The sequence below is a fragment of the Lynx canadensis genome, chromosome D1 (assembly GCF_007474595.2).
Source record: "Lynx canadensis isolate LIC74 chromosome D1, mLynCan4.pri.v2, whole genome shotgun sequence".
NCBI lineage: Eukaryota > Metazoa > Chordata > Mammalia > Carnivora > Felidae > Lynx > Lynx canadensis.
The window spans coordinates 113,657,224-113,683,758 of NC_044312.2; the positions used below are offsets into that span (position 1 = coordinate 113,657,224).

At 56.5% G+C, this 26,535-nt stretch overlaps 1 protein-coding gene across 10 annotated transcripts in view; it reads right to left on the minus strand.

Annotated features, from left to right (window-relative positions):
* KCNQ1 (potassium voltage-gated channel subfamily Q member 1) overlaps nucleotides 1–26,535 on the minus strand; it is a 321,029-nt gene that overhangs the window by 56,073 nt on the left and 238,421 nt on the right. For 6 of the 10 annotated variants that reach the window (XM_030331346.1, XM_030331336.1, XM_030331338.1 and 3 more), the window contains 4 exons: nucleotides 24,170–24,245; nucleotides 19,467–19,561; nucleotides 18,499–18,545; nucleotides 17,401–17,462 (listed from right to left, as the gene is read on the minus strand). In XM_030331346.1, coding sequence (XP_030187206.1) covers nucleotides 17,401–17,462; nucleotides 18,499–18,545; nucleotides 19,467–19,561; nucleotides 24,170–24,245 — 280 coding nt within the window. The remainder of the gene's footprint in view (nucleotides 1–17,400; nucleotides 17,463–18,498; nucleotides 18,546–19,466; nucleotides 19,562–24,169; nucleotides 24,246–26,535) is intronic. The other 4 variants (XM_030331340.1, XM_030331343.1, XM_030331339.1 and 1 more) reach the window with 1 other exon arrangement.

The window sequence follows — 26,535 nt, forward strand, 5'->3', positions numbered from 1 at the left end:
CCAGGTAGGTCTCTTGGCTCTGGAGCTTGCTGTATCTCTCCGTGCCACAGGGCCTTTGCATGTGAGGTCCCTCGGGCCTGGATGTGGATCAGCTCAGGAATTCTCCACAGCATTCGGCCCAGTAGCACTACCGTCACCCTCAGTGACTCACGGGGTCACTGAGGCCCCGAGGTGACTCATGGATTCTCATGGCTAGTGAGCCAAGGGGGCGGGGCTTGAACCCAGCTGTTGGCTGCACAAAGGCAAAGGGAAGGCTGGCTTTTGTCTTCTGTAAAATGGGAAGGGGCGACAGGAAGGCCCCTTGGGAGCCACGTATGAGCGGGAGGCCTAGAAGCCACACGTGTGCAACCTGAGAACACACGGGCACGGGAGCCACGATGCCCAGGGCCCAGATCCTGGCCTTGCCTCCACCGAGGCACGACCTCAGGAAGGGACGAGGCTCCGGGCCCATAAGTTGGGTGGAAAGGGTCGGCCCTGGAGGCACCTGTGGGCCCAGCTGTTGGCAACCCTCTGGGCAGGCTCTGGTCCTGCTGGGCATCGGGGGCCACGGGATACCGGGCCAGCTTGAGTGGCCCCGAACGCACACGCACACCTCTCTCCTTCCCACCTCCCTGCCTGGGTTACAGGGGACACTGAGGCTCAGAGAGCGGGGAGCACTGGCTGTCTCCCCACGGGCTCCCCCAGGCCCCGCTCAGCCACAGCGGCTCACGGTCCCAGAGGTGGGGGCCCACTGCCGGGTGGGGTGCTATCCTCAGGATCGGTGCCATTCACCAAACAGCCCCAGCCCCGGGCCCCGGGCCAGAAGGTGGCTCGGAGGGACCTGCAGACCTTCTAGGCCTTTCCACCCCATCAAGGGAGAGCCTCTCAGGCCCCCGTGGGGCCCTTCAGGCCAGAAACAGGCTGCAAAAACTGGCACTCACACTCCCTCCTGGGAAGGCGAGCGGGTGGTGCCACTAAGCGGCGAGGCCGTCACCATGGGGCACCTGTTGCGTCTGGCCAGGAGGGAGTGGGCTGGGCAGCGGTAAAGGGCAAGCCACGAGGTCAGCCTCTGCCCCCGCACGTGGAGAGGCCCGGGACTGCGCTCCGGCCAGCAGGCTGCCCCCGGGCATCAGCCCGGCTAGAGGCTCCAGCTCTCAGCTCTGGGCCAGCCGTGGCTCTGACTTCCATCCCACAACCGTGGCCTCTTGGTGGCCAACCCCTCTAGATGCCACAGGGACCTAAGGGTCTCACCTTTGATGGGACGAGAAAGGTCTGGAAACACCTACAGGTCCCTCAAAGGCCCCCTGACCAACGCTCTCATGTCAGCTGAGGGACACAGACTCTCTGGACTGGGAGGGACTGTATCACCTCCCCGCAGGAACTCAGACCCACAGAGGTGATTGGGCCTCTCTGCCGCTGGGCCACCCCGGTACCCCCAGGCGTGACGGGTCGCTGACTTCTTGGACCTCAGCACAGGGGCTCCTGACACGTTGGTTCAGCCCCTCAGGCGGGGATTCCTGCTCTGGCCCCGTCACCCGGACCACGGGGGAACAAGGGCGAAGGGAGGAGGGCTCGGACGGCGGATGGACCCCACAGCTGACCACAGCCCCTCCCATCGCCCTCTCTTGTCCCTTCCACGCAAGTGTGCACGACTGCTGGGTGCCGGCCTGTGCTGGACGGACGGATGGCCAGACACGGGTGCTCCTCCCAGGCCTCTCACCCCGGGGGCACCGACCAATAGAACCAAGCCCGGCACGGAGGCCCCTCGGGCGCCAACGGGGAATGATGCGTTGTGTCACTTCTGGGAAGGGGCCTGGCCCCCACAGCCAGGCACCCCCCGTCTTTGCACGGACAGGGGAAGGAGGCTCAGGACCTTCCCGAGCCCTAGACAGGGTGCTGGGTGAGCTGAGAAACCCCGCAGAGGGGCCCCCGGGGGAGTGACCGCAGGGCGGGGGGCCAGTCCCGGTGGGAGCGGTCCTGGTGGGAGAGCAGCCACAGCTGACGAGGCCACGCACCAGAGCAGGAGGCTGGCCGGGGAAGGGCGGCTGCCTGGCCTCTGACGCACCTGTCACACCTGGGCACGCGCGTACGGACTGTGAGGGGCGTCTCGACCCGAGACCAACAAGAACCAGGTGTCTCCAAGGCGTGCGGTCCCCGCGTCACGGCCCTCCCCGCGCCCGCCTTGGGCCGCACGCCTTCCTTACCCGCTTCTGGACAGCTTGGGGTCCCTACTCCCCAGGAAGCTGCCCTCCTGCAGCCGCGGGCTCCTCCCCAACCCCAAGCGGGCGGCTCCGCTTTCTTGCTCCTACAGACGGGGTGCGGCCAGCGCCCCCCCTGTGCCATGCCCCACCCCCGTACTTTGCTGTCGTGGTGAGTGGAGACGTTAGAGCCGAGGGCACGTGTTTTTCACCGTCCACACCACGCTGCTAGACCCCGTCCCGGAGCTCGTCCCACCAGCGAGGCACGAGCGCGTCCGTCTCCCCGCGTGCGTGCCAGCCCCGGGTATTGTGTCTTCTTACATTCTGACGTCCGTGTGTGCCCCCCGCCCCCCCGGCCACCGCTGGGGGTGGGCATCTTGCCACGGGAGGACCGTTGGCCGGAGCTGGTGTTCTACCGAAGGAAGCCTCCCGAGGACCTGGTTCCGGGCACAGCCTGCGGGGGCGCCCCGGCCGCTGAGGATGCTGGGCCCGGCTTCCCGGGGCCCCACCGCTGGGCCCCGGCTCGAGTGCCCGTTCTCCCGGGCTCGTGGGGCCTGGGGACTCCCCGGCAGGCCCGCCCACCTCTGCCCAGGAATGGGGGCGGTGGCACTCAGCGTCAACTGATGCTTTCATTACAGGTTTATCTTTGAGACCCCAGACAAAACAGGGCTTGTGTGGTTTGACGGAAGAGCCAAGACCTCAGGACCTCGCCATCCACTAAGACGGCTCCTCAGGAAAGAAAAAATACACTAACCTTAAAATAACCAGTTCCCAGAATAGCAGCTAATGAAGGCTTCTGAAGGGGGCCCTTTGATCAGCCAGAGCCCACGCCTTCGCCTATTTACGGCCACGTCACTCAAGAACAGCTCACCAGCACAGAGAGCGGTGTCGGGGGAAGGCCAGAGGCGGGGGGGGTGGTGGCAGGGCTGTCCTTGGAGCCCCCCACCCCTGCCCGACTTCCTGATGGGACCAGCCTGAGCCGCTGGCGAGGGACAGGACGGAACCAAGGTAGCGTGGACCCTGGAAACGCAGCCTCGCGCAGTGAGCGCTGCTCCGGACCGACTCCTGAGAGCAGAAGTGGGGGGAAGCCTGGCCGGTGGGAGACAGAGGAGGCGGAAGAACCAGGATCCCAGGCAGACGGTGGGCAGAGAGGCGTGGGTCGTGGTCTCTGGGGGCTCGAGGGAGGGAATCCGGGGAAGATTCTGTGCGACGGGGGCCGAGGAGGGGTCTGCAGAGACAAGCCCCCTGTGGGGGCGTCAGAGCTTCTAAGAAGCCGCTCTCCTGCCCGCCGCCCCGCGTCTGCCCCGCGTCAGGCACCCTCTCCGCACGTCGCTGTCCACCGGGCCCCTCCCTGGGTCCAGCCTGGGTTGGATGCCGGGGGAAGGCACCAGAGCGGCCTTGCCCAATCACCTCAGCCCCACTTGGCGGTGCTTGAATGTGGCTCACGAAACGGGGGAAGTGAATTTGACTTGGATTTAAATTGAGCACATTCACCTTTAAGTTTAAACACAGGTCCCCGATTCAGCTACTGGAAAACTTTACGCTTAGAATGACCTAGGTGGGAGAATCAATCTCCTTTTTAACTGTACATTTTATGTCTAAGTGCAGACCACGTAGTTCTTACGAAAACACACCCTCTTCCCTTTCCCCGTTGGTATTGTAAACGTCAAACGTACGTCAGCTTTTGAAGAGTGTTGATCGTCCCAGTAAGTTTTTGCATTTATTGTCTACTGAAGCGATAATATTCTCAATCTATTGGGTTAAATAAAAAAAAAATTATTACAATGAATTTAATCTGTCTCTTTTTGTCTCTTAAAACATGGCTATTAGAGGGGCTCCCGGGTGGCTCAGTCCGTTAAGCATCCGACTTCGGCTCAGGTCATGATCTCACAGTTTGTGGGTTCGAGCCCCGCGTTGGGCTGTGTGCTGACAGCTCAGAGCCAGGAGCCTGCTTCGGATTCTGCATCTCCCTCTCTCTCTCTGCCCCTTCCCTGCTCGTGCTCTGCTTCTCAAAAACGAATAAACGTTAAGAAAAAAAAACCTTTAAAATATGGCTATTGGAAAAATTTAAGTTATATCTGTGGCTCCTGATTCGATTTCTCTTGGACAACACTGGCCTCGGCTTGGGGTCAGCCAAGTTCTTGAAAGAGGCCAGACAGCAAATGTCCTAAGTGTTGTGGATCACATTCTGTCTCTGTCTTCTGTTTTATTTATTTATTTAAAAAAAAAATTTTTTTTTCAACGTTTTTATTTATTTTTGGGACAGAGAGAGACAGAGCATGAACGGGGGAGGGGCAAAGAGAGAGGGAGACACAGAATTGGAAACAGGCTCCAGGCTCTGAGCCATCAGCCCAGAGCCTGACGCGGGGCTCGAACTCACGGACCTCGAGATCGTGACCTGGCTGAAGTCAGACGCTTAACCGACTGCGCCACCCAGGCGCCCCGTCTTCTGTTTTAAATGTGCAACATTCGTTATTACTTGTTATTATTATTGTTTTAAACGTGAAAATAGGACAGGACTGAGATTTGGAGGCTGAATTAGGCCAGGAGGTCTCTGTACAAGTCAGTGGAGATTCCTTCCTCTCTGAGGGGAAGAGAGACTGCAGGAGTGTGTCCCTCTCTGTCCAGCCTGCTGAAGGCTGGTGGCCCAACCCAGACCCCCTGGGGTTCCAGCATGAGACCCACTTATGACTAAGACCCCAGGGGCTGGCACGAACCGCACTTATCACCACTGCCCAGCAGCTCCCAGGATCGTGGGGGAACAGAAATCAGCAGAGTCAGGAAGCGGTACAGGGACCTGGGACACAGCAGGCGTGAGGCCCAGGCTTCCCAGAAAAATCCCATCTTCAAAATCCTGATTCTGTCCCCTGTACGAGGACAAGAGCTTGTCTGATCACGTGTCGGAGCGAGACTCACTGGCCTTGATGAGCTCGCCGGGAAGTAAGGGAGGTCAGAGTCTGAAAGTGCAGACAGTAGAACCCACAGAGGCAAGAGTTGCCCTGAAGGCACCTGATGAGCCAAGCAGACATGAGCTCCAGCGGTGACGGATGGCATCCAAGCCCAGGCCTGCCCCAGGTGGGGAGTTTCGCGGCACGGCCCTACACGTCGACTTTCAAAGGATTCTACGCTCAGTGTGAGGGTCAATGAGAAATAACCCACTTCCCAGAAAGACTGTAAAGAAGGTTGCCTTGCTGCTAAGGGGAGTGGAATAGCATTTGCTCTGAGACATCACATCCACACTCAGCTCGGAGGCCCAAATGCACACTACCTGGGTGGGCTGGAGAACTTGAGCCTAGAATTCAAAGTCCAGGGTGGCGGCACTCCCACCTGTATAGCAGAGGAAGAGGTAACCGTGGAACCTCCCCGAGACCCTCAACTCCCCTAGGCCTCAAAAATTCCCACAGATAAACTTTAAGATGTAGGAAGCGAAGACTTAAAAAGAAGAAAACCCTCAAAGGGACTGAAACGCCATGGATGAGAACCAGCAAGGAAAAAATAAAAAATCAAAAAATGAAAAAGACTGGAGAAGCAGACTCACAAAGATTTGAGATACCAGAATTAAGAGAAACTAAATACGACACGGCCACATTCGATACACTCCAAGATTTTTTAAAGTTTGGAAGTTCAAGTGAAGAAAAAGAGACTCTAAACATGATCTATCAAGCATGCATAAGAGCCACGTAGAGTTTTCTCATAAATAGAAAAAGAATCGGGAAATTACTGGAAAGATTCATCGGACGGGTTTAACAGCAGATTAGACGCAGTTGAAGAAACAGTTGGTGAATCGGAAGACGTTATCCAGAATACAATATAGGGAAACAATCTGATTTTAGAACAAGGGAGAGTAAGAAGCCTGGCGGGGAGTGAGATGGTCTGCCCACGTCTAATGAAATCTGAAGAGGTAACGACTGAGAGCAATCCAGAAAGGATGCCTGACACCATTGAGGAAACTCACCGAATTCCAAGACGGACAAACAGAAGAGACTCCACGAAGATACTGCAGTGAAAATGCAGAACACTAGAACCACAGCAGTGACCTCTGAGGACGCCACAGAGAAGAGACGCTCTGTCTTCCAAGGAGCAAGATCTCGTCCTCACCTTTGTCCTCAAGACTGACCACGGAAGCCAGAGAATAGTTGGATAATATTTTCAAGGTGCCGAGAGAAAACCATTTTGGCAACGGGGGGCCTAGAATTTTCTTCCCAGTGGAAATATATATATATTTTTAAGAAGAACAGTAAAAGAAGTCGTTAAAAAGTAAAATAAAATCTGGCAGGTTCTGATTTTCACTGAAGGAAATCCTCATAAATACTTCACGTGGTAAAAAGTGATCCCAGATGTACGATCTGAGATGAAAAATAAATGATGAATGACAGAAGAGACAGATAGGTGGGTAAACTTAAATACATATCGATATTGGAAAACACTGTTATTTGTGAACCATTGGGTTAAAAGATAAACATGGCTGAACTAAAATACACGACAACAAAGAATATGAATCAGCAGGAGAATGATTGAATCAAAAGTGTTCTAATGTCCTTCTATTTTGCAGATGTGGGTAAAAGTAGCAATTAGCCCTGCTATAGATCCATTTAAAATATCCTAGGTTAACATCTACAAGAATGACAATAGAATATATAACTTCAAAGCCAATAGAAGGAAAAGCAGAATGAGAAATGGCCATCAATCCGACCAAAGGAGCAAAATAAGCATGAAAAGTGTAGTAAAGGGAACATTAAAAATTTAGTACAAATGGAAAGCACAAAATACATTGCTCAACCCAATCTATTAGAACTCAACCCAAATCTATTAGAAATTACATTAAGTATATGGGGCGCCTGGGTGGCGCAGTCGGTTAAGAGTCCGACTTCAGCCAGGTCACGATCTCGCGGTCCGTGAGTTCGAGCCCCGCGTCGGGCTCTGGGCTGATGGCTCAGAGCCTGGAGCCTGTTTCCGATTCTGTGTCTCCCTCTCTCTCTGCCCTCCCCCGTTCATGCTCTGTCTCTCTCTGTCCCAAAATAAATAAAAAACATTGAAAAAAAAATTAAAAGAAATTACATTAAGTATAAATGTGCTAAATGATTTAAAAAAAAAAAAAACCACGAACTCTCAGCCAAAGGGGTGCCTGGATAGCTCAGTCTGTTGAGCGTCCAACTTCTGACTTCAGCTGGGGTCATCATCACACGGTTCATGAGTCTGAGCCCCACATAGGGCCCTGCACCGACAGTGTGGAGCCTGCTTGGGATTCTCTCCCCGCCCCCTCCACTTGTGCTCTCTCTCCTTCTCAAAATAAATAAATAAAACAAAAATTAAAACAAAAAACCCTCAGCTATTAAGTTTACCAAAGGCATCCAAAATGTGTATGTAGGATTAAAAAGAAAAGAATTTAAACACCTGACACCAAAATTAGAAAAAATCACAAGAAAACTGCAGATCAATATCCTTTATGAATACAGATACATTCTTAACAAAATTTAATCCACTAAATATGGCAACATACAAAAGAGATTATGAACCGTGACCAAGTGGGAAATGCAAGGTTGGTTCAGCACGCCAAAAGTGATTAATATATCACACCGTATTAATAGCGTGAGGGATAAAAACCATGTGACCATCTCAAAAGGTGCGGAATGGACGTTTGAGAAAATCCAACACCCATTCGTGATAAGAGCTCTGAACATGCTAGGAATAGAAGGAAAAACCCTCAAGATGGTAAAGAGCATCTATGGAAAACCTCCAGCTAACATCACACTTCATAGTGAACAACTGAATGCTGTACTTGATCGATTTTATCAGGCTACTTCTAGTCAACATTTTACTGGAAGTTCAAATCAGTGTAAAGAGGCAAAAAGAGAAATTAAAGGCATACAGATTGGAAGGAAGTAAAACTGCCTTTATTCGCATGGCATGATCCTATATGTAGGAAATCCCAAGGAACCAACAACAATAACAATAACCTTGACTAAAGTTAATAACAACAAAGTCACAGTTTATAAGTTTGATATAAAAAGCTAATGGTATTTTTATATACTAGTAATACACGATTCAAAAATGAAATGAAGGAAGCAATTCCATTGACAATAGCACCAAAAATAATAAAATATTCAGAGGTAAGTTTAACAAAAGGTGTGTAAGAATTGTACACCCAAAATGACATCACTGGAAGAAACTAGAGTAGATCAAATGAGTGGAAGGATATACCATGCTCCTGAATTAGGAGACACTATATTAAGATGATAGTTTTTACCAAATGGATCCACAGATTCGATAATCCCTATCAAAATGCCAGTGGGCTTGCTTGCTTTCTTTCTTTCTTTCTTTCTCTCTCTCTCTCTCTCTCTTTCTCTCTTTCTTTCTTTCTCTCTCTCTCTTTCTCTTTCTTTTTCTTTCTTTCTTTTTCTTTCTTTCTCTCTCTCTCTCTTTCTCTTTTTCTTTCTCTCTCTCTTTCTCTTTCTCTTTCTCGCTCTTTCTTTCTTTCTTTCTTTCTTTCTTTCATTAATGTGGTAGAAACTGACAAGCTGATTCTAAAATTTGTAGAAAAATTTGTAGAGCTTAGAATGGGCAAAACAATTTGAGGGAGAAGAAAAAACTTGGAGGAATTATGCTATCTGGGTTCAAAACATACTGCAAAGCTACAATAACCAAGACAGTGGGATGTGGATTTAAGGACAGGCATATGGATCAAGAGAACAGAGTTGAGAATCCATAAATAAGCCCACATGTTTATGCTCAATTGATTTCTGACAATATAATTTCTGTCTGACAACACAGTAGGAAAAATAGTCTTTTCAATAAAAGAGGCTGAGGTAATTGGATTTCTATAAGGAAAAAAAGAGAAATAAAAAAAGGAACTTAACTTAGACTTGACCTCACACCACACCCCAAAATTAACTGAAAATAAATTATAGACCTGAATGTAACAGTTAAACCCATACAACTTCGAGAAGAAAACAGAAGAAAATGTTCATGGCCTTGGGTACACCACCAAAATCATGAGCTCTGCAAGAAACATACATTGGACTTCATTAAAATTTACAACTTTTGTTTTTAAAAGAAATGATTAGAAAAGCCGCAGAGGGGGGAAAATATTTGTAAGTCATATATCTCATAGAGTACTTGTATCTGGAACATATAAACCACTCTTACGACTCAATAACAGAATAAACTGCTTAGTTAGAAAACAGGCAGGAGAGTTGAATAAACATTTCACCAAACACGACTATGAATGTCCAACAGGCCCATGAAAGGTTGCTCGACGTCATTAGTGATTAGGGAAATGCAAATCAAACCTGCGATGGGATACAATTACATACTCACCAGGTTGGCTAAAATAAAAAAAAAGACCAACCCTACGGTGTATTTGTAAGGATACAGGGAAAGTGCAACCTCTGGACATTACTCGTGGGAAATCAAAATGGTCCAGACCCCTTTGGGAAACAGGTTAGAAGTTTGTTAGAAAGGTGAAAAGAGTCTTACCATAAAAGCCATCAGTTCCGCTCTTACGAACCTAACTAAGAGAAAGGACAACATGTGTCCATACAAAGACTTACAGATAACGGTTCACGGCAGCATTACATATAATACCCCCAAACTGGAAACTATTCACATGTCCATCAACTGGCAAAAGGATAAACAAAATGCGGTCTAGCCATACAACGGAATACTAGTGAGCATTAACAAGGAAAGAAATAGACGGCACGACACAGAGGAATCTCAGGAACGTTACGTTATGTAAAAAAAGCCACACTCAGAACACCACAAGTTGGATGGCTCCGTTTGTATGAGACACTTACAAAAGGCACATTTCTAGCCGTATAGAAACTTAAGGATACGAAGACCGAAAGCTGATCAGTTTTTGACTATGGTTGGGGTGGGAAATGGCAATGATTGCAAATGGAATTGGGAGAATTGGGGAGATGTTGAAAATGTTCTCAAGCTTAATTTTTGTTCTTTAGAGGAAATCTTTTTTGTTTTAATATGAAATTTATTGTCAAATTGGTTTCCATACAATACCCAGTGCTCATCCCAACAGATGCCCTCCTCAATGCCCATCACCCACCCCCCCCACCCCCCATCAACCCTCAGTTTATTCTCAGTTTTTAAGAGTCTCTTATGGTTTGCCTCCCTCCCTCTCTAACTTTTTTTCTCCTCCCCCATGGTCTTCTGTTAAGTTTCCCAGGATCCACATAAGAGTGAAAACATATGGTATCTGTCTTTCTCTGCCTGACTTATTTCACTTAGCATAATACCCTCCAGTTCCATCCACGTTGCTGCAAATGGCCAGATTTCATTCTTTCTCGTTGCCACGTAGTATTCCATTGTGTATATAAACCACAATTTCTTTATTCATTCAGCAGTTGGTGGACATTTAGGCTCTTTCCATAATTTGGCTATTGTTGAAAGTGCCGCTATAAACATTGGGGTACGAGTGCCCCTATGCATCGGCACTCCTGTATCCCGTGGGTAAATTCCTAGCAGTGCTATTGCCGGGTCATAGGGTGGATCTATTTTTAATTTTTTGAGGAACCTCCACACTGCTTTCCAGGGCGGCTGCACCAGTTTGCATTCCCACCAACAGTGCAATATGGCCAGCTAATCTTTGACAAAGCAGGAAAGAATATCCAATGGAAAAAAGACAGTCTCTTTAACAAATGTGCTGGGAGAACTGGACAGCAACACGCAGAAGGATGAAACTAGACCACTTTCTTACACCATTCACAAAAACAAACTCAAAATGGATAAAGGACCTGAATGTGAGACAGGAAACCATCAAAACCCTAGAGGAGAAAGCAGGAAAAAACCTCTCTGACCTCAGCCGCAGCAATTTCTTACTCGACACCTCTCCAAAGGCAAGGGAATTAAAAGCAAAAATGAACTACTGGGACCTCATGAAGATAAAAACCTTCTGCACAGCAAGGGAGACAATCAACACAACTAAAAGGCAAATTTTAGGAATGGGAAAAGGTATTTGCAAATGACATATCAGACAAAGGGCTAGTATCCAAAATCTATAAAGAACTCGCCAAACTCCACACCCGAAAAACAAATAATCCAGTGAAGAAATGGGCAGAAAACATGAATAGACACTTCTCTAAAGAAGACATCCGGATGGCCAACAGGCACACGAGAAGATGCTCAACGTCGCTCCTCATCAGGGAAATACAAATCAAAACCACACTCAGATATCACCTCACGCCGGTCAGAGTGGCCAAAATGAACAAATCAGGAGACTCTAGATGCTGGCGAGGATGTGGAGGAAATCTTTTTTAAAAAAATTTTTGCTATTATTTTTGAGAAAGAGAGAGAGAAGGGGGGAAGGGCAGAGAGAGAGGAGACAGAGGATCAAAGCAGGCTTCACACTGAGAGCAGAGAGCTGGATGTGGGGCTCGAACCCATGAACCATGAGATCATGGCCTGAGCCCAAGTTGGATGCTTAACCGACTGAGCCACGCACGCGCTCCTCAAGCTGAGTTTTGACAATGGCTGCACATCGAACAAGAAGTTTACTAAAATTTGTTGTGCATTTACACTGCATGAATTTTATGGCATGCAAATTACACCTCAATTAAAGCTCCAAAAAAAAAAAGATGTGCAAATAAAAGTAAGTTTGTATAGCAATGATAATATACTTCAAGGGCAAGCAAAACACTACTTGATATAAAGAGGATGCTATGTGAGTATAAAACACTGAATCCAACAGTGACCATATAAAAAGTTGGATATATGCATCTAATCATAAGATCTAAAAACATATAAAGCAAAAGCTGACAGAAATGTAAGGAACACTAAATTCTCCACAACAGTCGGAATTTTGTTGTATTTCTCGGGAGTGATGGATTGGGTAGATAACAATATTCCAGTGAGAATATAGATTTCAAGAAAACGATTAGCCGCCTTGTCCTAATGGACATAAATATAACCCTGCACCCGACAACGTCAGGAGACACATGGCATTCAAGTACAGAAGGTCCAGTTAGAAGAATGGGTGACTTATTGTACAAAACACGTGTCACAGTATTTCAAAGGACTGATGTCACCCAATCACTTTCTCTGACAAGTGAGATTAGAAAGCTCCCACAATTCTACCAATGACAAAGGTCAGGCTGTAAATAGCTGCTGGGGCAGATAAGGGGTCATGATGGAGATCAGAAAAACATAAGGGAATGAACATTAAATTTAAACGCTATATATCAAAATTGGTTGATGCACTTTAAGTGGTATTCAGAGGAAAATGTATAACCTTAAATTCACATCTTAGAAATCTAGAAAGCCTGAAAATTAGTAACTATCCACCTAAGAAGAGAATGAGCCATGTTAAGGCCATGTAAATAGGAGGAAGCAAATGAAACGAAATGGAAACCTACAATAGTAAGGATCAACAAGGTCAAAAGTTTTTTATTTTTTTCACTAATATTAATGAATTTATTATCGACAAGTAGTTGGCAAGCTCAACCAATGGGAAAAAACGTGAAGGCAAAATAAACGATATTGGCAATTAAGAAAGGTTCCTAGTTACTGAGGATACAGGCATTAGAATGATAATGCCAGGGGGCACCTGGGGGGCTCAGTCGGTCAAGCTTCCGACTCTTGATTTCAGCTCAGGTCATGATCTCACGGTTCGTGAGTCTGAGCCCCGTGTCGGGCTCTGCACCGACAGAGCGGAGCCTCCTTGGGATTTTCTCTCTCCCTCTCTTTGCTCCTCCCCCACTCACACACTCTCTCTCTCAAAATAATTAAGTAAAAAGTCAAAAAATAAAACGATAATGCCAGTAAGTTGGAAAACTGAGAAGAAATGTACACATTTCTAGAACGTACAACTCAACAAAACTGACACAAGAAGAGATGGAAAACCTGTGTCCTACAACCGTTGAGGCCACTGACTTAGAACGTGAAGTCTTCCTGCAAAGAAAGCACCAGGCCTAGCTGGCTTTACCTTTAAACGTCACTAAACATTCAAGGGAGAAAAAAAAATCCTAATTCTAAGTAAAATATTCTAGAATACAGGAAAAGAGGGAACACCTCTCGGCCCACTCAGCGAGGCTCACGTAAATTTCATACCAGAACCTGCCGAAGACAGCACAGAAAAAGGACAGTTAGGTTGTGTGTGTATCTCGCACATAAATGCCAATGCACAACTCCTGAAGCAAATACTAGCCAGCGGGTTTCAGCAGCGCCTGGGAAATGATGCACAATGTGAGGTGGGGGTGGGTGAGGCCAGAGACCAAACAGACAGCCGGACGATCACCTAGTGGGAGAGGACAAACACCTAGAGGCTGCGGGGAGGCCGTGGTGAGCAGCAGGGCAGGGCATCAAGGCGGCTCCTGGGGGTGAGCGGGGAGGGGGTTGCTGGGAGGATGGGGCCTCAGGCCAGCTGGCGGCTGGGGGGATTAGGCCAGAGCAAGGGAGCCGAGTCTGGTGCAGACTTCAAGGCCTGGGTAGCCGGGCTTATCTGATCCGAGGGGAGGGGGCCAGGGCAGCTGTGGCGGGGGGCTTTCGTGTCCAGGGGAAAGGTATGCCTGGCCAGGGCCTGGGACGGGAGCCTGCGGAAGGAGGGTCAGGTGTTGGGGGGCCCCTTCCCACCCACACCCTCTGAACCGGGGCCTGCAAACCCAGGCCTTCCAGGCTTTAAGCCGTGGACGTTTCTGGCAGAAACAGAGAAGAAAGAAATGCTCCCGGCCCCAGCCCACCGTGTTCCTCGTATCAGCAAAAGCAGCACGAACTGAACTTGCAAAATAAACAGGGCTCAACATAAACGGTGCGGCGGGTCCTGAGGACCGAGCTAAGAATACACACGGGGAGGAAGGTTGGAGCAGTCTTCCCCAGGGAGTCCCCAGGGAGCCAAGGGCACGCCTGTCCTCTGAGCAGCCCTGGAAGAGCCGGGAGCCGGGGGCCGGGCAGGGGCCGTGTTCTCAGGACTCGTGTTCCAGGGCCTGTCTGAATCTGTGCCGCTCCCCTGGGCGGCTCGGCCTCCGGACCTTACTGCTTGCCCCCCGCTCCCCAGCCCCAGCCTGCCCCCCGCTTGGCCCTCCACGCTTATACCCGGCCTCTCCTCCAACAGACCCCTCATATTTCCGTGTTTCTGAAGCACTTTCTGGCTCCCTCTGTCTCTGCACCTCAGCTCCCCGACCCCTCTGTGGCCTCCGCTGGGACCGGTTCTTCACCTAGCCAGCTGTGTGACCCTGGGCAAGCGCTCCACCTCTCCGGGCCTCAGTTTCCCCACCTGTAAGAAAGGATTGGCTTGGCCACATACAAGTCCTTTCCGGAATACAGGCAGCACGGAGGAGCACGGGGTGGCTTTTTAAACAGAAGCGTGCAAAGAGCGGTTCACACCGTTTGCTTTCACTACTGAAGGGAGGCCGGGGTGGGGGGCAGGTTCCCGGCCGTCTGGAGGGGGAGGCCCATGGGGGCACAGGCCGTGGGGTGGGAATGCTCGGCAGCCAGGGGCGGGAACAGACGGGTGGGGGCTCTGAGCTGGGGGAAGCCTCCACTGCCACGCACGAGCCGTGACGAGGGCTCGGGCAGTGAGTACATGGGCCCTTCTGTCCCATGTGGCCCCCTGGCCTGGACATAAGGAAAGGGGGCTCTTTGCAGGGAAATTGAGCCCCCCCCCTCCCCGGACAAGCTGAGCTAGCTTTCCCTGCAAGTGGACACCCCAGACCCCTGGTCTTTGGAACCGATCCGTTCCCGAGAATGGGGGCCAGCAGCCGTGCAGCCCAGACGCCCCTCTCCCCCTCCTCCTCCAGCCTCTGGCCTGCAGCTCCGAGAGCCTGCCCGGGACAGGGTACCCAGACCGCTGAGGCCCGAGGGCCGGCCCGGTGGCGGTGGGGTTAGGGAAGGCCCAGGGATTTCCTGCCCCCGGCTTCCTGCAGTCAGCAGGATTGCTCGGGGGGTTGTTTATAGTCCCGATGGGCCCAGCGATAACTGTGATAATGTGGGGCCCGGGACGTGCCACTCTGCCCTCTGGACCTGGCGAGGCCCTTTCCCAGGGCCTGTCCCCCGAGGGGGCATGGGCCGGCGGTGGGGGAGGGCCGGGGCAGGCCGAGGGGTGGCCTCTGCCCAGGGCAGCCCATCTCCAGCAGCGCCTTGAGGGATGACAGTGGGGCTGAGGCTGGGCGGGGAGCACGGCCTGCCCGGGACTGTGGCGACCCCGAGCAGATGAGGCCACCTCTCAGCCCGAGCCGGTCCCTACAGCAGGAGGGGGTGGAGACCGCCCAGAACTGGCCTCCCGAATCGCCGCCCGTGTGGACGTCCGAGTCTTACCGCCCAGCCACGGCCCCTCTCCCGGGTGCCGAGGCCACTGGGGGCGTTGTTCCCAAACCTTGTCGCCAGGGATCAGGGACTCCGGAAAACACTTCTTTGTTGTTCAGATCTGAAGAAACGCGGGCACGTAGCTCTGTTTCCCCAAGGCCAGCGCTGGCCCCACCTCAGCCAACCATGGTTCTGCGTCCTGGTCCTCAGACCCCGCAGGCTGCTGGATGCCGTTGCTCCAGCCTGGGGAGGGGGTGCTGCTCCCCGAGACCCTGTCTCCTACCCACTGTCGCCCCCAGAGGACACCCGGCTCAGTCTGAGTTTAAAGGGGTGGCCTGTCCTGAGACCTGGCGGGCAGAGCTGTGAGAAAGGCCGAGAACAGCAGGGCAGAGGGTCAAGGAGAGGCGAGCACATCTGGAAGCTGGCGGAACAGGGGCCACTCCCGGGGCCGTCGGGGGCAGGAAGGCTCATGCACCCACGGGCCGCCATAATTCCTGTCGGCTGTGGGGGCCGGGGTTCCAGGGCTGGGTGCGGAGGTCGGGGAGAGGGGCCTGGGTCTATTCCTTGCTCGAGCTCTGCTTCCTTGGGCGTCTAGAAGCCCCCACACAGATGCCTGGCCTGCTGCACTGAGTGTGGCCACCAGCTGCTTCTAGAAGGGCATGGCAGCCCCGAGCCCCTGGCCCCACGCACAAAGAAGAGAGAGTGCCAAGGATACACCTTGTTCACTGCAGCGGCGAAGCCCAGGGTCCCTGGGCCTCTGGTACCTCCCGACTGGTCCCGTCCTGCCAGGCAGGGCTGTCTGCCACCGGGTGAGAGCAGGCCAGGTACCCGCCCGCCTCGGGCCTGCACTGGCCAGAGGGCCAGGCCCCGCGGCAGGGTCAAATGTGTCAGCTGGCCAGGCCCGGAGTGAGGGTCCCTGTGGCACCTGGACAGTGCTCCCCCCCGGCCCCCGCCTGGTCCCACACTGTGTCACGGCCCAGCTGCCAGCCCGGGCCGGGGGCAGATGGAGCAGGTGGGGAGGTGGTGACGCTGCGGACCGGCGCCCGGGTGGGAACACGGAGCTGCACCCCTGCCCGCCCACTCAGCTGCGGCGGGCTGAAAGCGGGCCAGAGCCCGGCGTTGCCGGGGAAACCGAGCGGCAGACACAGGCCCTGCCCAGCAGAAATTCCTCTATTTTTAGCCTCCCAGCTACTTTCAGATAAAGCCCGTGTAGACGGACGAGCTGTCGGGCAAGATAACAGCCCGCTCCAGACCACAGAGATTTCACAGGGTGGGCCTGAGCCTGAGAAAGGCCCTCCCACTCCCCAGAGCCTCCCTCGGCCCCCAGGGCACCCCGGGAAGAGGCCCCCCGGGCTGAGAGGCCCGCAAGGCTGCTGGGGGAGTGGGGGCATCCTGGGGGGCCGAGCGCCCTGTGCCTGGGGCAGAGGGAGCACGGGTTTTGCGGCACAGAATTGGAATCCCGGGCCCGGGGTCCCACCTGGCCGCCCAGCAGGGCCTTGGCTGGCCCGGCCACCATCTCCGTCAGAACCCTACAGCCGCGGGTCCTCGAGCGCGCCGCCCTTCCTCCCTGCCCACGCACGATGATGCCCCTGCGAGCCACGGTCAGCACCTCTGATGTTCCCCCAGACGGCACTGCCCGCCCCCCGCGCTCATCGGGAGGGGCCCGTGGGCACCGGCTGCCGCTGGTCAGTAAAGAAGCCCCTTGCCAGAGGTCTACAAACCAGGCGCCAGGGGACCGACGCCCAGCTTCATCCGGGGGGGGTGGATGTGAGCCGGATCTCGGGGAGCTCCCGGGGCCGTGCAAACCGCACTGAGCACAGGAGGAGGGGGCAGGGAGGCCCGCAGCCCCCTAGCACCCCCGGAATCCCGCACGGCAGCTCAGGACGGATGTGGGAGAGCGAACGGCCACCGCGGGTGCCAGCCCCCGGGACGGTGACCGGCAGAGCCGGTGGGGGGCCGGGCCCCTCGCGCCTACCTTGTCTTCTACCCGGTTGAGGCGGGCCCCAATGGTGTTGCTGCCCCGGTCCTTGCTCTTTTCTGTGGGGTAGAGCACCAGAATCAGGGACGCGTGTTGGCACCGGGGCAGGGCCTCAGAGAGCAGGGTGACGGGGGTGGGGGGCTCACCTGGGAGGACATCTCTGCGAGCTCTTCCCTGCTGGGAGCTCCAGACGTGGGCTGGGCAGGGAGCCCCGTGGCCCACTGCCTCTTCAGGTCTGTGACCACCCAGGCGCCCCCACAACTCAGTCATTCTTGCACTATTTCAAACGTTTTTTTTATTACTCTTACATTTGTTTTGGTTTTGGTGATCTGTCATCAGTGACGGGACTCGCTGAGAGCCCAGATGACGGTTTGCACTTCTGAGCAACAAAGTTCTTTTTAATTAAGGCGTGCACGTTGGTTTTGCAGACCTATGCCGTCGCACACAGTAGACTACAATATGATGTAAACGTAACTTTTACGTGCACTGCGAAACCCTAAAATCCTTCGGCTCACTTTATTGCGATATTTGCTTTATCGCGGTGGTCTGGGAACGTACGTGGACCTTCTGTGCCCCCTGTCCCCCGCCCCAGGCTGCACTAGCTCTGCCCAGGCCGAGCTGCCCTGCCTTCTGGCCCCTGTGTGAGCCACGGCTCCCGCTTGAACTTGGGCTAGGCCGATCCCAAGGAACTTCCTAGTGTGACCGTAGCCCCGCTCCAGAGGACACGAGGAGTCAGAGCTGGAGAATGGCATCCCCCTCACTGCTGCTGATGGTCCCTCGGGCTCTGGGCTGGCTACTCACCCCCCGAGCCCCCTTCCCCGGGTCTCCTCCTTCATAGGATACGGGTCACGTTTCTACCTCTAGATCTTTGATGGCCCAGAAGGCCTGCTGTTTAAAGGGACCCACGTGGTTCCTTGCACTAACTGAAACTTTCTTTGTAGGGCGCGTAATTCCAGGGCACTTGGCTCAGGGTTGGGTCCACCTGGTCCCCTCTGGCGTGTTGAGTGTCCTGTACCTCTGAGGCCCTGGTGGCCTATTCTGGTGGGGAGAGGCAGGTGAAGGTGCTGGCCACCCTACGTTGACGTGGGAACCCACCTGAGACAGAGATGAAAAGGGACGGCTTCCCGATGGACTGGTCCAGCCTGGGAGGGAGACAGACGGGGACGAGCTCATGCTGGGCCTGGGCACCGCGCATGCACTCAGCCCACTGGTGGGTGGACAGGCAAGGTGCCCAGCAGCGCGACAAGCCACCCACCCCTTTCGGGGGCACCCACAAAGCTGCCGGGGGCTTTCCAGGCCCCAGAGGCTGTACTACTAGGGGCAGGGGGCTCAGAGGTGGGGAGCAGTGGCTGGAAAGCCCCTTAGACGTACCCCCTGGGCAGCGCAGGGCCTCAGGACTGCCCAGTGTCCTGTCATTGTCTTGTACGCGGCCCAGGCCAGGTGCCTCAGCCACACTCAGAGAGAACGTCCCGCGAGTGAGCCCTTCCAGAGCGAGGCCAGGTTGCCGAGATGGGTGGGCTTCATATCCCTAGGGCGGGTTAGCCATGGGGCTGGGCGGGGTGGGGAGCAGCCCGAGGACAGGCGCGGTGTCCCAGCCATACCCTGTGACACAGGCCGTTGGGTTCCCAGGCTAGCCCGCGGTAGAGGCACAGCCGGCCTGAGCCTGCGCAGGGCCCAAGGACCATTCTGCCTCCATGGGCACGAGGGCTCCGGGCTCGAAGCCAGAGCCTGGAACACGGTGGCCCCCAGTACTTAGGGTTCGCGGCTCCGGGTCTAGGACTGGGACAGCCCAGGGTGCAGACCCGGGGGGGGCGGGACTTTGCCCCTGGCAGTCTCCCAGGCGGTGGGCGTGTCCTGGGGCGGGGCCTGGCCCTTGCCTGGAAGTGGGGGGTAGGGGGCCCGTGCTGTGGGTCGGGCGGTGGGAAGGGCTGCCCAGGGTCGCGCGGGGGAGCGGTGGGGGGGGGGGTGTGGAGCAGGGGCCGCCAGGCCGGTGCGGGCGGGAGGGGGCCCCACCCCCCACCCCGCCGACCTCCCTGTCCTGCGATCCCGGCAGCAGCGCCCACCTTCTCTGCAGCTCTTTGATGCGCACCATGAGGTTGAGGTGGCCCTGGGAGTACTGCTCGATGACGTCCCGCACGTCGTAGGGCTTCCGCGCTTGCTGCAGGGCGGAAAGATGCGTCACCCCGGGGCCCTGCGGGCAACTCGCAGAGAAGCCGCCCGCCTCCAGGGGCCCCTTGTGGGTTTAAGGAGGTTACCCCTGGGGCCCAACAGGGCAGTGCTGGCCCAGCACGCCCTCTCCAGTGGCTCGGCTGCTCCAGTCTTGGTCACTGGGGCTGGGTGATCCCGGGCCGGCGCTTGGCCTCTCTGGGCCTTAGCTTCCGGCTCACTCACCGCAGGGGCCTGCCTGCTTTCCCTTTCCTGGTTGCCAGCCTCTTCTTGGGAAGAGCTGGTCCTGCTGATGGGCACACACAGCTCTGTGCAGCCACTGTCCCCCTGGCCCCAAGCTGAGCCTGGACACACTCGCGGACAGGTGCGCCCACCGTTCTCAGGGAGGCGGCGGGGGGGGGGGGGCGCTCTGCCCTCTTCCCAGGTAGTCTCCGCGGCAGGTGGAGGTGGCCTCAGGTGACAGCCTCAGCCAGCCGTGCCTGCTCTCTGGCACAGGCCGCCTGCCGGGCTTCTGAGGCCGCCAGGGCGGAGGGGCTGTTTGCACAGCAAGCCTGGGGCCGCGCAGGGCAGGGCAGCTGACCCCAAGGCACCTGGGCTTGGTGCCAGCTCTGAGCCCGTAAATGCACGTGGGGCTCAGGTGAAATCACCAGAAACCACAACAGAGAGAATGAGGCTTCTTATGATGCCAGTGAAACCTCAAGCCGCATTTATGGCCCCGTTCCCAGGAGCCCGTGGGCTGAGGGTCTCCCCCAGGTAGCAGCAGGCCGGCTGGATGGGGGTTCGACGGCCCAGGAGGCCCTTCACCCACACAAGCCAGCCAGAGCCGCGTTGGGGACACAGAGCCCGCCTACCCAAGGGCCCAGGGTCCTCGTTAGCACTGAAGAGTCCACGTTAGCAATGAGTTTGGGGGTGCTGCCTCTTGCTGAGGAGGGCAAAGGCCCGGACATCTTGGTGCAGCAGGCCGGCTGGGTCAGAGGCCAAGAAGGAATGAGGTGCAGATACCCCACCCGATGTCAGGGCCGGCTCTCGAGCCTGGGGGCCCCTGGGGACATGTCCCCCTGCCCACCTGAGGCCTCCCCTCCTTGGGGTGCCCTCTCCCCCCGAGACTGGGGCTACCCTAGTCTGAGGGCGTGGCCACCCCTGCTTTCCCAGAAAGACGGGCCCCCCTGAGGGCACCTCCTTCAGATCCCTGGGTACCCTTCTGACATGCCCAGGGGCCCTGCACTCAACACGGGCACCCTGGCATTATGCTTGCCAGGTCCAAGGAGGTCCAAGGAGAGGTCCAAGGCAGAGGCCTCCCCCTCCCAGGGGCCCAGGGGGTTCCTGCGCCCCACACGATCTACCGGGGGGGCCCTCACAGGCAACATACAGTCCTTCTCCGGGCCCCGAGTCAGGACCCTGAGATTGGCGGGACTGGGATTGCCCTGATCTTCCCTAAACCATAGCTGTGCCCCCAACAGAAGGACCTGCAACCGTGCGGGGCCCCAGAACCACCCGTGTCACCTTGTGGGCCGCATGCCAGGCCTGTCCCGACATCACAGGGTCGGGCACGGGCTGGGACTCCAGGCCGTCCACACTGAGCTGAGTGACGGTCATCAAAACAACACTTGGGTACGGGCTAGTGCTAATGTCCCCAGATCTTGGTTTTTCCTTCTGTGCGATGGGGGATGCCGATCCCTGACCGTCCCTTCTGCAAGATGGGAATGGGAATGTCTGCTCGTCCCTTCTGTAAGAGTCTGAGCTCTTCCTTGGTGCACGCTGAAGGCGGCCCTGAGTCATGACAGCCTGCTGTGGGCCAAAACGCTTTGTGAGGCATGTGGCACCTACAGGCATGCGGTGAGGTCTGGGGCAGGCTGGGGCACCGGCTGGCTTCAGAGTTCAAGGCGGTGCAGGCCTGGCCTGGGGAGGGGCACATCCCTGTGCCGGGCTCCCAGACAGGCTGGAGGTCGTGGAGGGTGGCGTGTAGGGAGACCTGGGCACCTGAGCGTGTTGGGACTTTGGTGGGCACAAATGTGCCTTTGGGCAGGCACGGGAGTGCGGGAGCGTGTACGCCCGCAGAGGAGGGGGCGGCTCTCTGGGCGTGGCTCGGGGTAAGGCTGCTGGGCACGGCCCCGCCCACCTCACCTTGGTCAGAGCGTAGACCACAGAGGGGTCAGTGACGCCGGCTGAGACCCAGGGCCCGTGGCCCAGTGGGGCCCCAGGCCCTCTGAGACTTCTCTTAGTACGGATGAGCCCCCCAGGGTCTGGTCCCCACTCCTGGAGGCCTCTGTCAAAGGGGCTGCCTGGGGCCCAGCTGCAGAAACCATCTCAGCTTTCTCTCCAGAGCTAGTTTCCTCCAGCCGCAGCAGCCGGAGCCTGAGATGAGCTGAGATAATGCAGGGCCGACCAGACTGACCGACGGTGGACACGGGAGTTCAAGGCAAACTCGGAGGCCTACGAGGCTCTGGCTCCTCTGGCCAGACACAGGGGCGGCCCGCCGGGCACTTATCGGCCAGCCAGCGAGGCAGGCGGGGGGCCACCCGCCACGTCTGCGGCCCCTGAGGCTGGGGGCGGGGCGGGGTGCGGGCGCAGGCAGACAGACAGACAGGCTGTTGTGGGGGGAAGGGAAGGCATCCCTGACAGCTGGGCCTGGGCCGGAGCCCTGCAGAGCTCCTCCCTGCCAGGGGCTCCCCCCTCCCCCCCACCACTACCTTGTGGGTCCCTTCCCCCCGTCCCTGTCCCTCCCTGGCAACAAGGGCCAGCTGGTGAGGCTGAGGCCGCCCCTGTCCCCGCCTTGCCTGAGAGCCCGTGTACCCCGCAAGAACAAATCGCGAGGCACTCAGAGCCTCTCCATTCAAAGGGCCCCACCTGCTTTACTCGAGGCCCCCAAGGGTCCTGTGCACAGGGGTGCGTCAGAGAGCAGGGAAGGTGGGGCTGCCCGGCCTGCTTCTGGGGGCCTCCCAGGCCACTTGCAGGGCCCTGGCCCGTGTTGTGCGGCAGGCAAGGGGAACCCCAGCCTGGAAGGAAGTACAGGGCCCCTACTGCCCCTACTGATGCGAGCGGGTAGTTTTCTCGCCTGCATGTCAGGGACAGGGTGCTCCCCGAGTCAGCTCCAGCCCCTGAACCCCGTCTGCCAGGGACAAACTTTGTCCTGAGCGGGAAGCTGCCCGCGTTACCCCCGACCGGGGCCTGCCAGAAACCCCCAGTTTCTGCCTGCCGTGCTGGGTGTGCTTAAATCCTGGCAACAGCACCCCCCCCCCCCGGAAGCCCGCTGTCCACCCTGGCACAGCCGACCCCCACCACTGTTCCTGCTGTGCTCAGGCGGTAGGCCCGGCCCTGGAGCCTCAGGGGCCTGGCTTCTCGGGCTGGGGGCCATCCCCATCCTGGAAGATGCCCCACGGAGCCCTCTGCTCCACCAGGCTGATGTCTGGTGTTCCCGGGGTCCCCTTGGTCCTGCCCAGACCGGACCCCTGGAGGGGGTTCCCGCAGCTGCACGCCGCTCGTTAGTGGGGGGCGGGAGGCTCGCCGAGGGGCGCTCCTGGGGCTCGGATCAGTGGTGGTCGTCTCTGGGGAAGATGCTCCCCAAAAGCCGGCCGCGTGTGACGGCCGTGTGCGGGACGGGAGGACGCCGTCTCACGCCAATCTCTTGGGCTCTTGGTTCCCGTTACGGATGGGGAAGAACCGCCGTGGACCTGCCTCCAGAACCCCCCACCGAGTCGGGCTCCGTGGCCCAGGTGGGTGTGGGCTCTGCCGAAGGGGCCGCGTGGAATCCGCAGCCGGGAGCAGGACACAGGGGCGCGGGTTCTCGCCCCAGCCCTGCGGGGTCCGCGCTGGGGGAAGTGAGCAGGTCAGCCCCCGCCCTTCCCTGCTTGGGGCTCTGGACGCTGCCACTGCTCTGGGTGGCCCCCAACCCCCATTCCAGCGGGCAGTCACTTTTTAGAGGCGCTGGTGGCCAAGCCTTCTGGAAAGAGAATGAGCAGCCCCGCGGGTCCCCGTTTCTGAAGTCTACATGCTCTCAGAGTGAGGGCTGAGCCCGAGACCTCCTCAGACCAAGGACTGTCCCCACAGCAGGAGGAAGGAGCTGTGCCTGCTACCAGCTGGCTTTCTTCTGGGGGCCCCAGAAGACCCAGGCCTGGACGGACAGCTGATGGGGGACGGGAGCCCTCGGGCTCCAGCCCCACCAGCCGAGGAGCCCCCCACCTCTCCCTGTAAAGGTGGGCCACCCCCCTGGGGCAGGCAGGGCCGGGCTTCCCTTCCGTTCTCCTGACTCACGTGGGGGGTGGTGGAGAACAGGGCCAGGAGCACTGACGGCGTGGGATGGGGCTCCAGGGTCTAGGGGACCCCACTTCCTGCCCAGGTGACGTGGGGCGGGCTTGGCACACTGTATGTCATTGCCATCATCAGTCAGTCACCTAGGGGAGGGCTGCGTGAGCCCCTGAGGCAGTGTCCTCCCAGGGGCCCGCTGTCTTAGGGGTGGAGAATGACATTGTTTCAGGGTATCTGATGGGTGAAGGGTCAGGTCTAGGCTGTGGTAGGTATGGAGGCCTCGTAGTCTTGGCCGAGGGTGGACAAGCGGCTGCCGGGGCTGGCCAAGGGCAGGAGGGCTGAGCGTAGGACTCACCTGGAATTTCTTCTTGGCCACAAAATACTGCATACGCCGGATGACCTTGATGGTGGCCCGATGGTGCTCCCGCAGCCTGTGGCAGAGAATGGAGAAGAGGCATGAGTGGCCCCCCTGGGACGGTCATCCTGCGCCCGGCGCTCTCAGCGTCTCGGCGTCTTCCCAAGTGCCTCCTGCGTGCAGGCTGGGCCCTTCCAGAAACGCGGAGGATGTTCACCCCACGGGATGGAGGTCTTCGAGACTCCATCCTGGCAGGGGAAGGGGGCAGGCCAGAGGCGAGAAGCTTTTAGCCAGCAGGATGAGCCCAGAGGGACCCTTGCCTCGTCTGTTGCTTGGAAATGGTGCGGGAGTCAGAGCCCTGGGTTCATACGGGCTGTGCCCCTAACTCACAGCAGAACCACAGAAGCTTCTTTCCACCCTTGGGCCTTCAGGCTCCTCACCAGTATAATGGGGAAGGAGTACAGCGGGTGCCTGAAGCCCCTCTCCGCTGGGACGTTCCCTGTCGCCACACATGGGCACGTGCTCGGAAAATGTAAGGGCTACAGGAGGAACAAGCCAGAGGCAGTCACTGCCTGAGCCACTGTGTCAGGAGATTGTATTGTCTCCCCTGTCAAGTCCCTTCTAGAAACAAAGATCCTTCCAGAAACATGGCTGATGGCGTGCATAGAAAGACGTCTAGAAGGAAATACACCTGCACGGAAGCCGTGCGGCTTCGGCCACGCAGCCCGCGTGTGACCCGACCTCTGCCAAGAACCCCCACGAGATGAAGGAACAAACCAGCACAGTGGTGTGACGGCTGTGGGGCGACACAGCGATGTGAAGGGTTGAGATCCCGGAAAAGAGACCGACCACACGGGCCGTGCGTGTGGCCGCACGTCTCCTCCTTTGAGCACTGATGCATTTGTCGTGTAGCACACAGAGCTAGGCTCGTCGGGCTGGGGAGACAGACAGGGGAGTCCAGGGCCACAAAGACACCCAGGACTTGGGGGGGACGGGAGCCCCTGAGCCGTGAGCCCCCTTTCACAGGATGTCCCCTTGAAGCATTTGTGGATTAAGCTGCACAGGCGTGGGGTAAGATTCTAGGAGGGTAAAAAGCTAAGCAGACAGCTTGCAGGCTTATGTCACTGCGGAGAGGAGCACTGGGGTTCAGGGTCTACCCAGGAGATGGGACCCTGGGACTCCCCAAGCTTTCAGTCGAGACCCCTATGGCCTCAAATCATTTCAGTCTCCACCCGGAGCAAAGCGCCCTGCCCTGTGCCCTTTCCACACTGGAGGAAGACCAGATCATCTGCGGGGAGACAGCAGGGAGCCTGTACGTGGGTTTTTACGCTCAAAAGACCGACAACCAAGGGAGAAAACAGACCACAGAAACAGATCTAAGGATGTGGCACAGGCGATGTGCTGCGTACTCATAGCTGCTCCATCAAGAGACGGCTCTGCTCTTCCCACTCTGCGAGTTTGGGGGAACCTGACGCCTGTTCCGACAAAAAGAATGCTGGGAAGCCAGCATTCCTGGAACGCGGCCGCGTGAACCCGTCTGAGCCGGCTGGCCGGGGCAGCCGCACGGAGGAGAGCGGGGACCCCCAGTCAAGAGCCAGCATCAAGCGACACACACACGAGCGAGGCCGCCCCTGACCATCCAGCCGCGGTTAAGCCGCCAGATGGCCGCACCCGCACGAACACGCACACGAAGCCGGCGGAACGACCGCCCAGCCGAGCTGACCCCAAATTGCTGAGCCACAGAATCGTGAGCAAGAAAACGGGTTGTGGTCTTTTTAAATTTTTTATTTTTATTTATCTTATTTTCTATTTTGAGAGAGAGAGAGAGCGAGCAAGCATGTGCACGCACAAGCGGGGTCGGGGGGTGGAGAGAGGGAGAGAGAGAACCCCAAGCAGGCTCCGCACGCAGTGCGGAGCCCCATGCGGGGCTGGACCCCACGACCCTGGGATCATGATCCGAGCCGAAATCAAGAGTCAGACGCTCTACCGAGTGAGCCACGCAGGTGCCCCGAGACCCTCAAACACACGGTTCTGGTTTGAGGACCGGGCATTGGACAAAGGCAGGAAACAAGGGCGGATGTCGTCACTCATCACATGAGACTCTGACGTGTCCTGTAGGGGTGAGTGAACCTTGTGCTGGGACTTATGGCCCGACGACAGCCTGTTGCGGACTGAAGACGGGTCAAGATCTTCTGTAGTTCTCCCAAGCAAGAGGTGAGGTCCCCCGTGGTGGGAGAGGGCCGTGAGTCTGAGCCGTGATCTTGAGACCTCGCAGCTCCCACCGTCATCCTGTTGGAACGCTGCTGCCCCACGGATGTGTCTGAGCGAGGCTGCTGCCGGGCTGCCAGCCGGGCAGCTCCAGACAC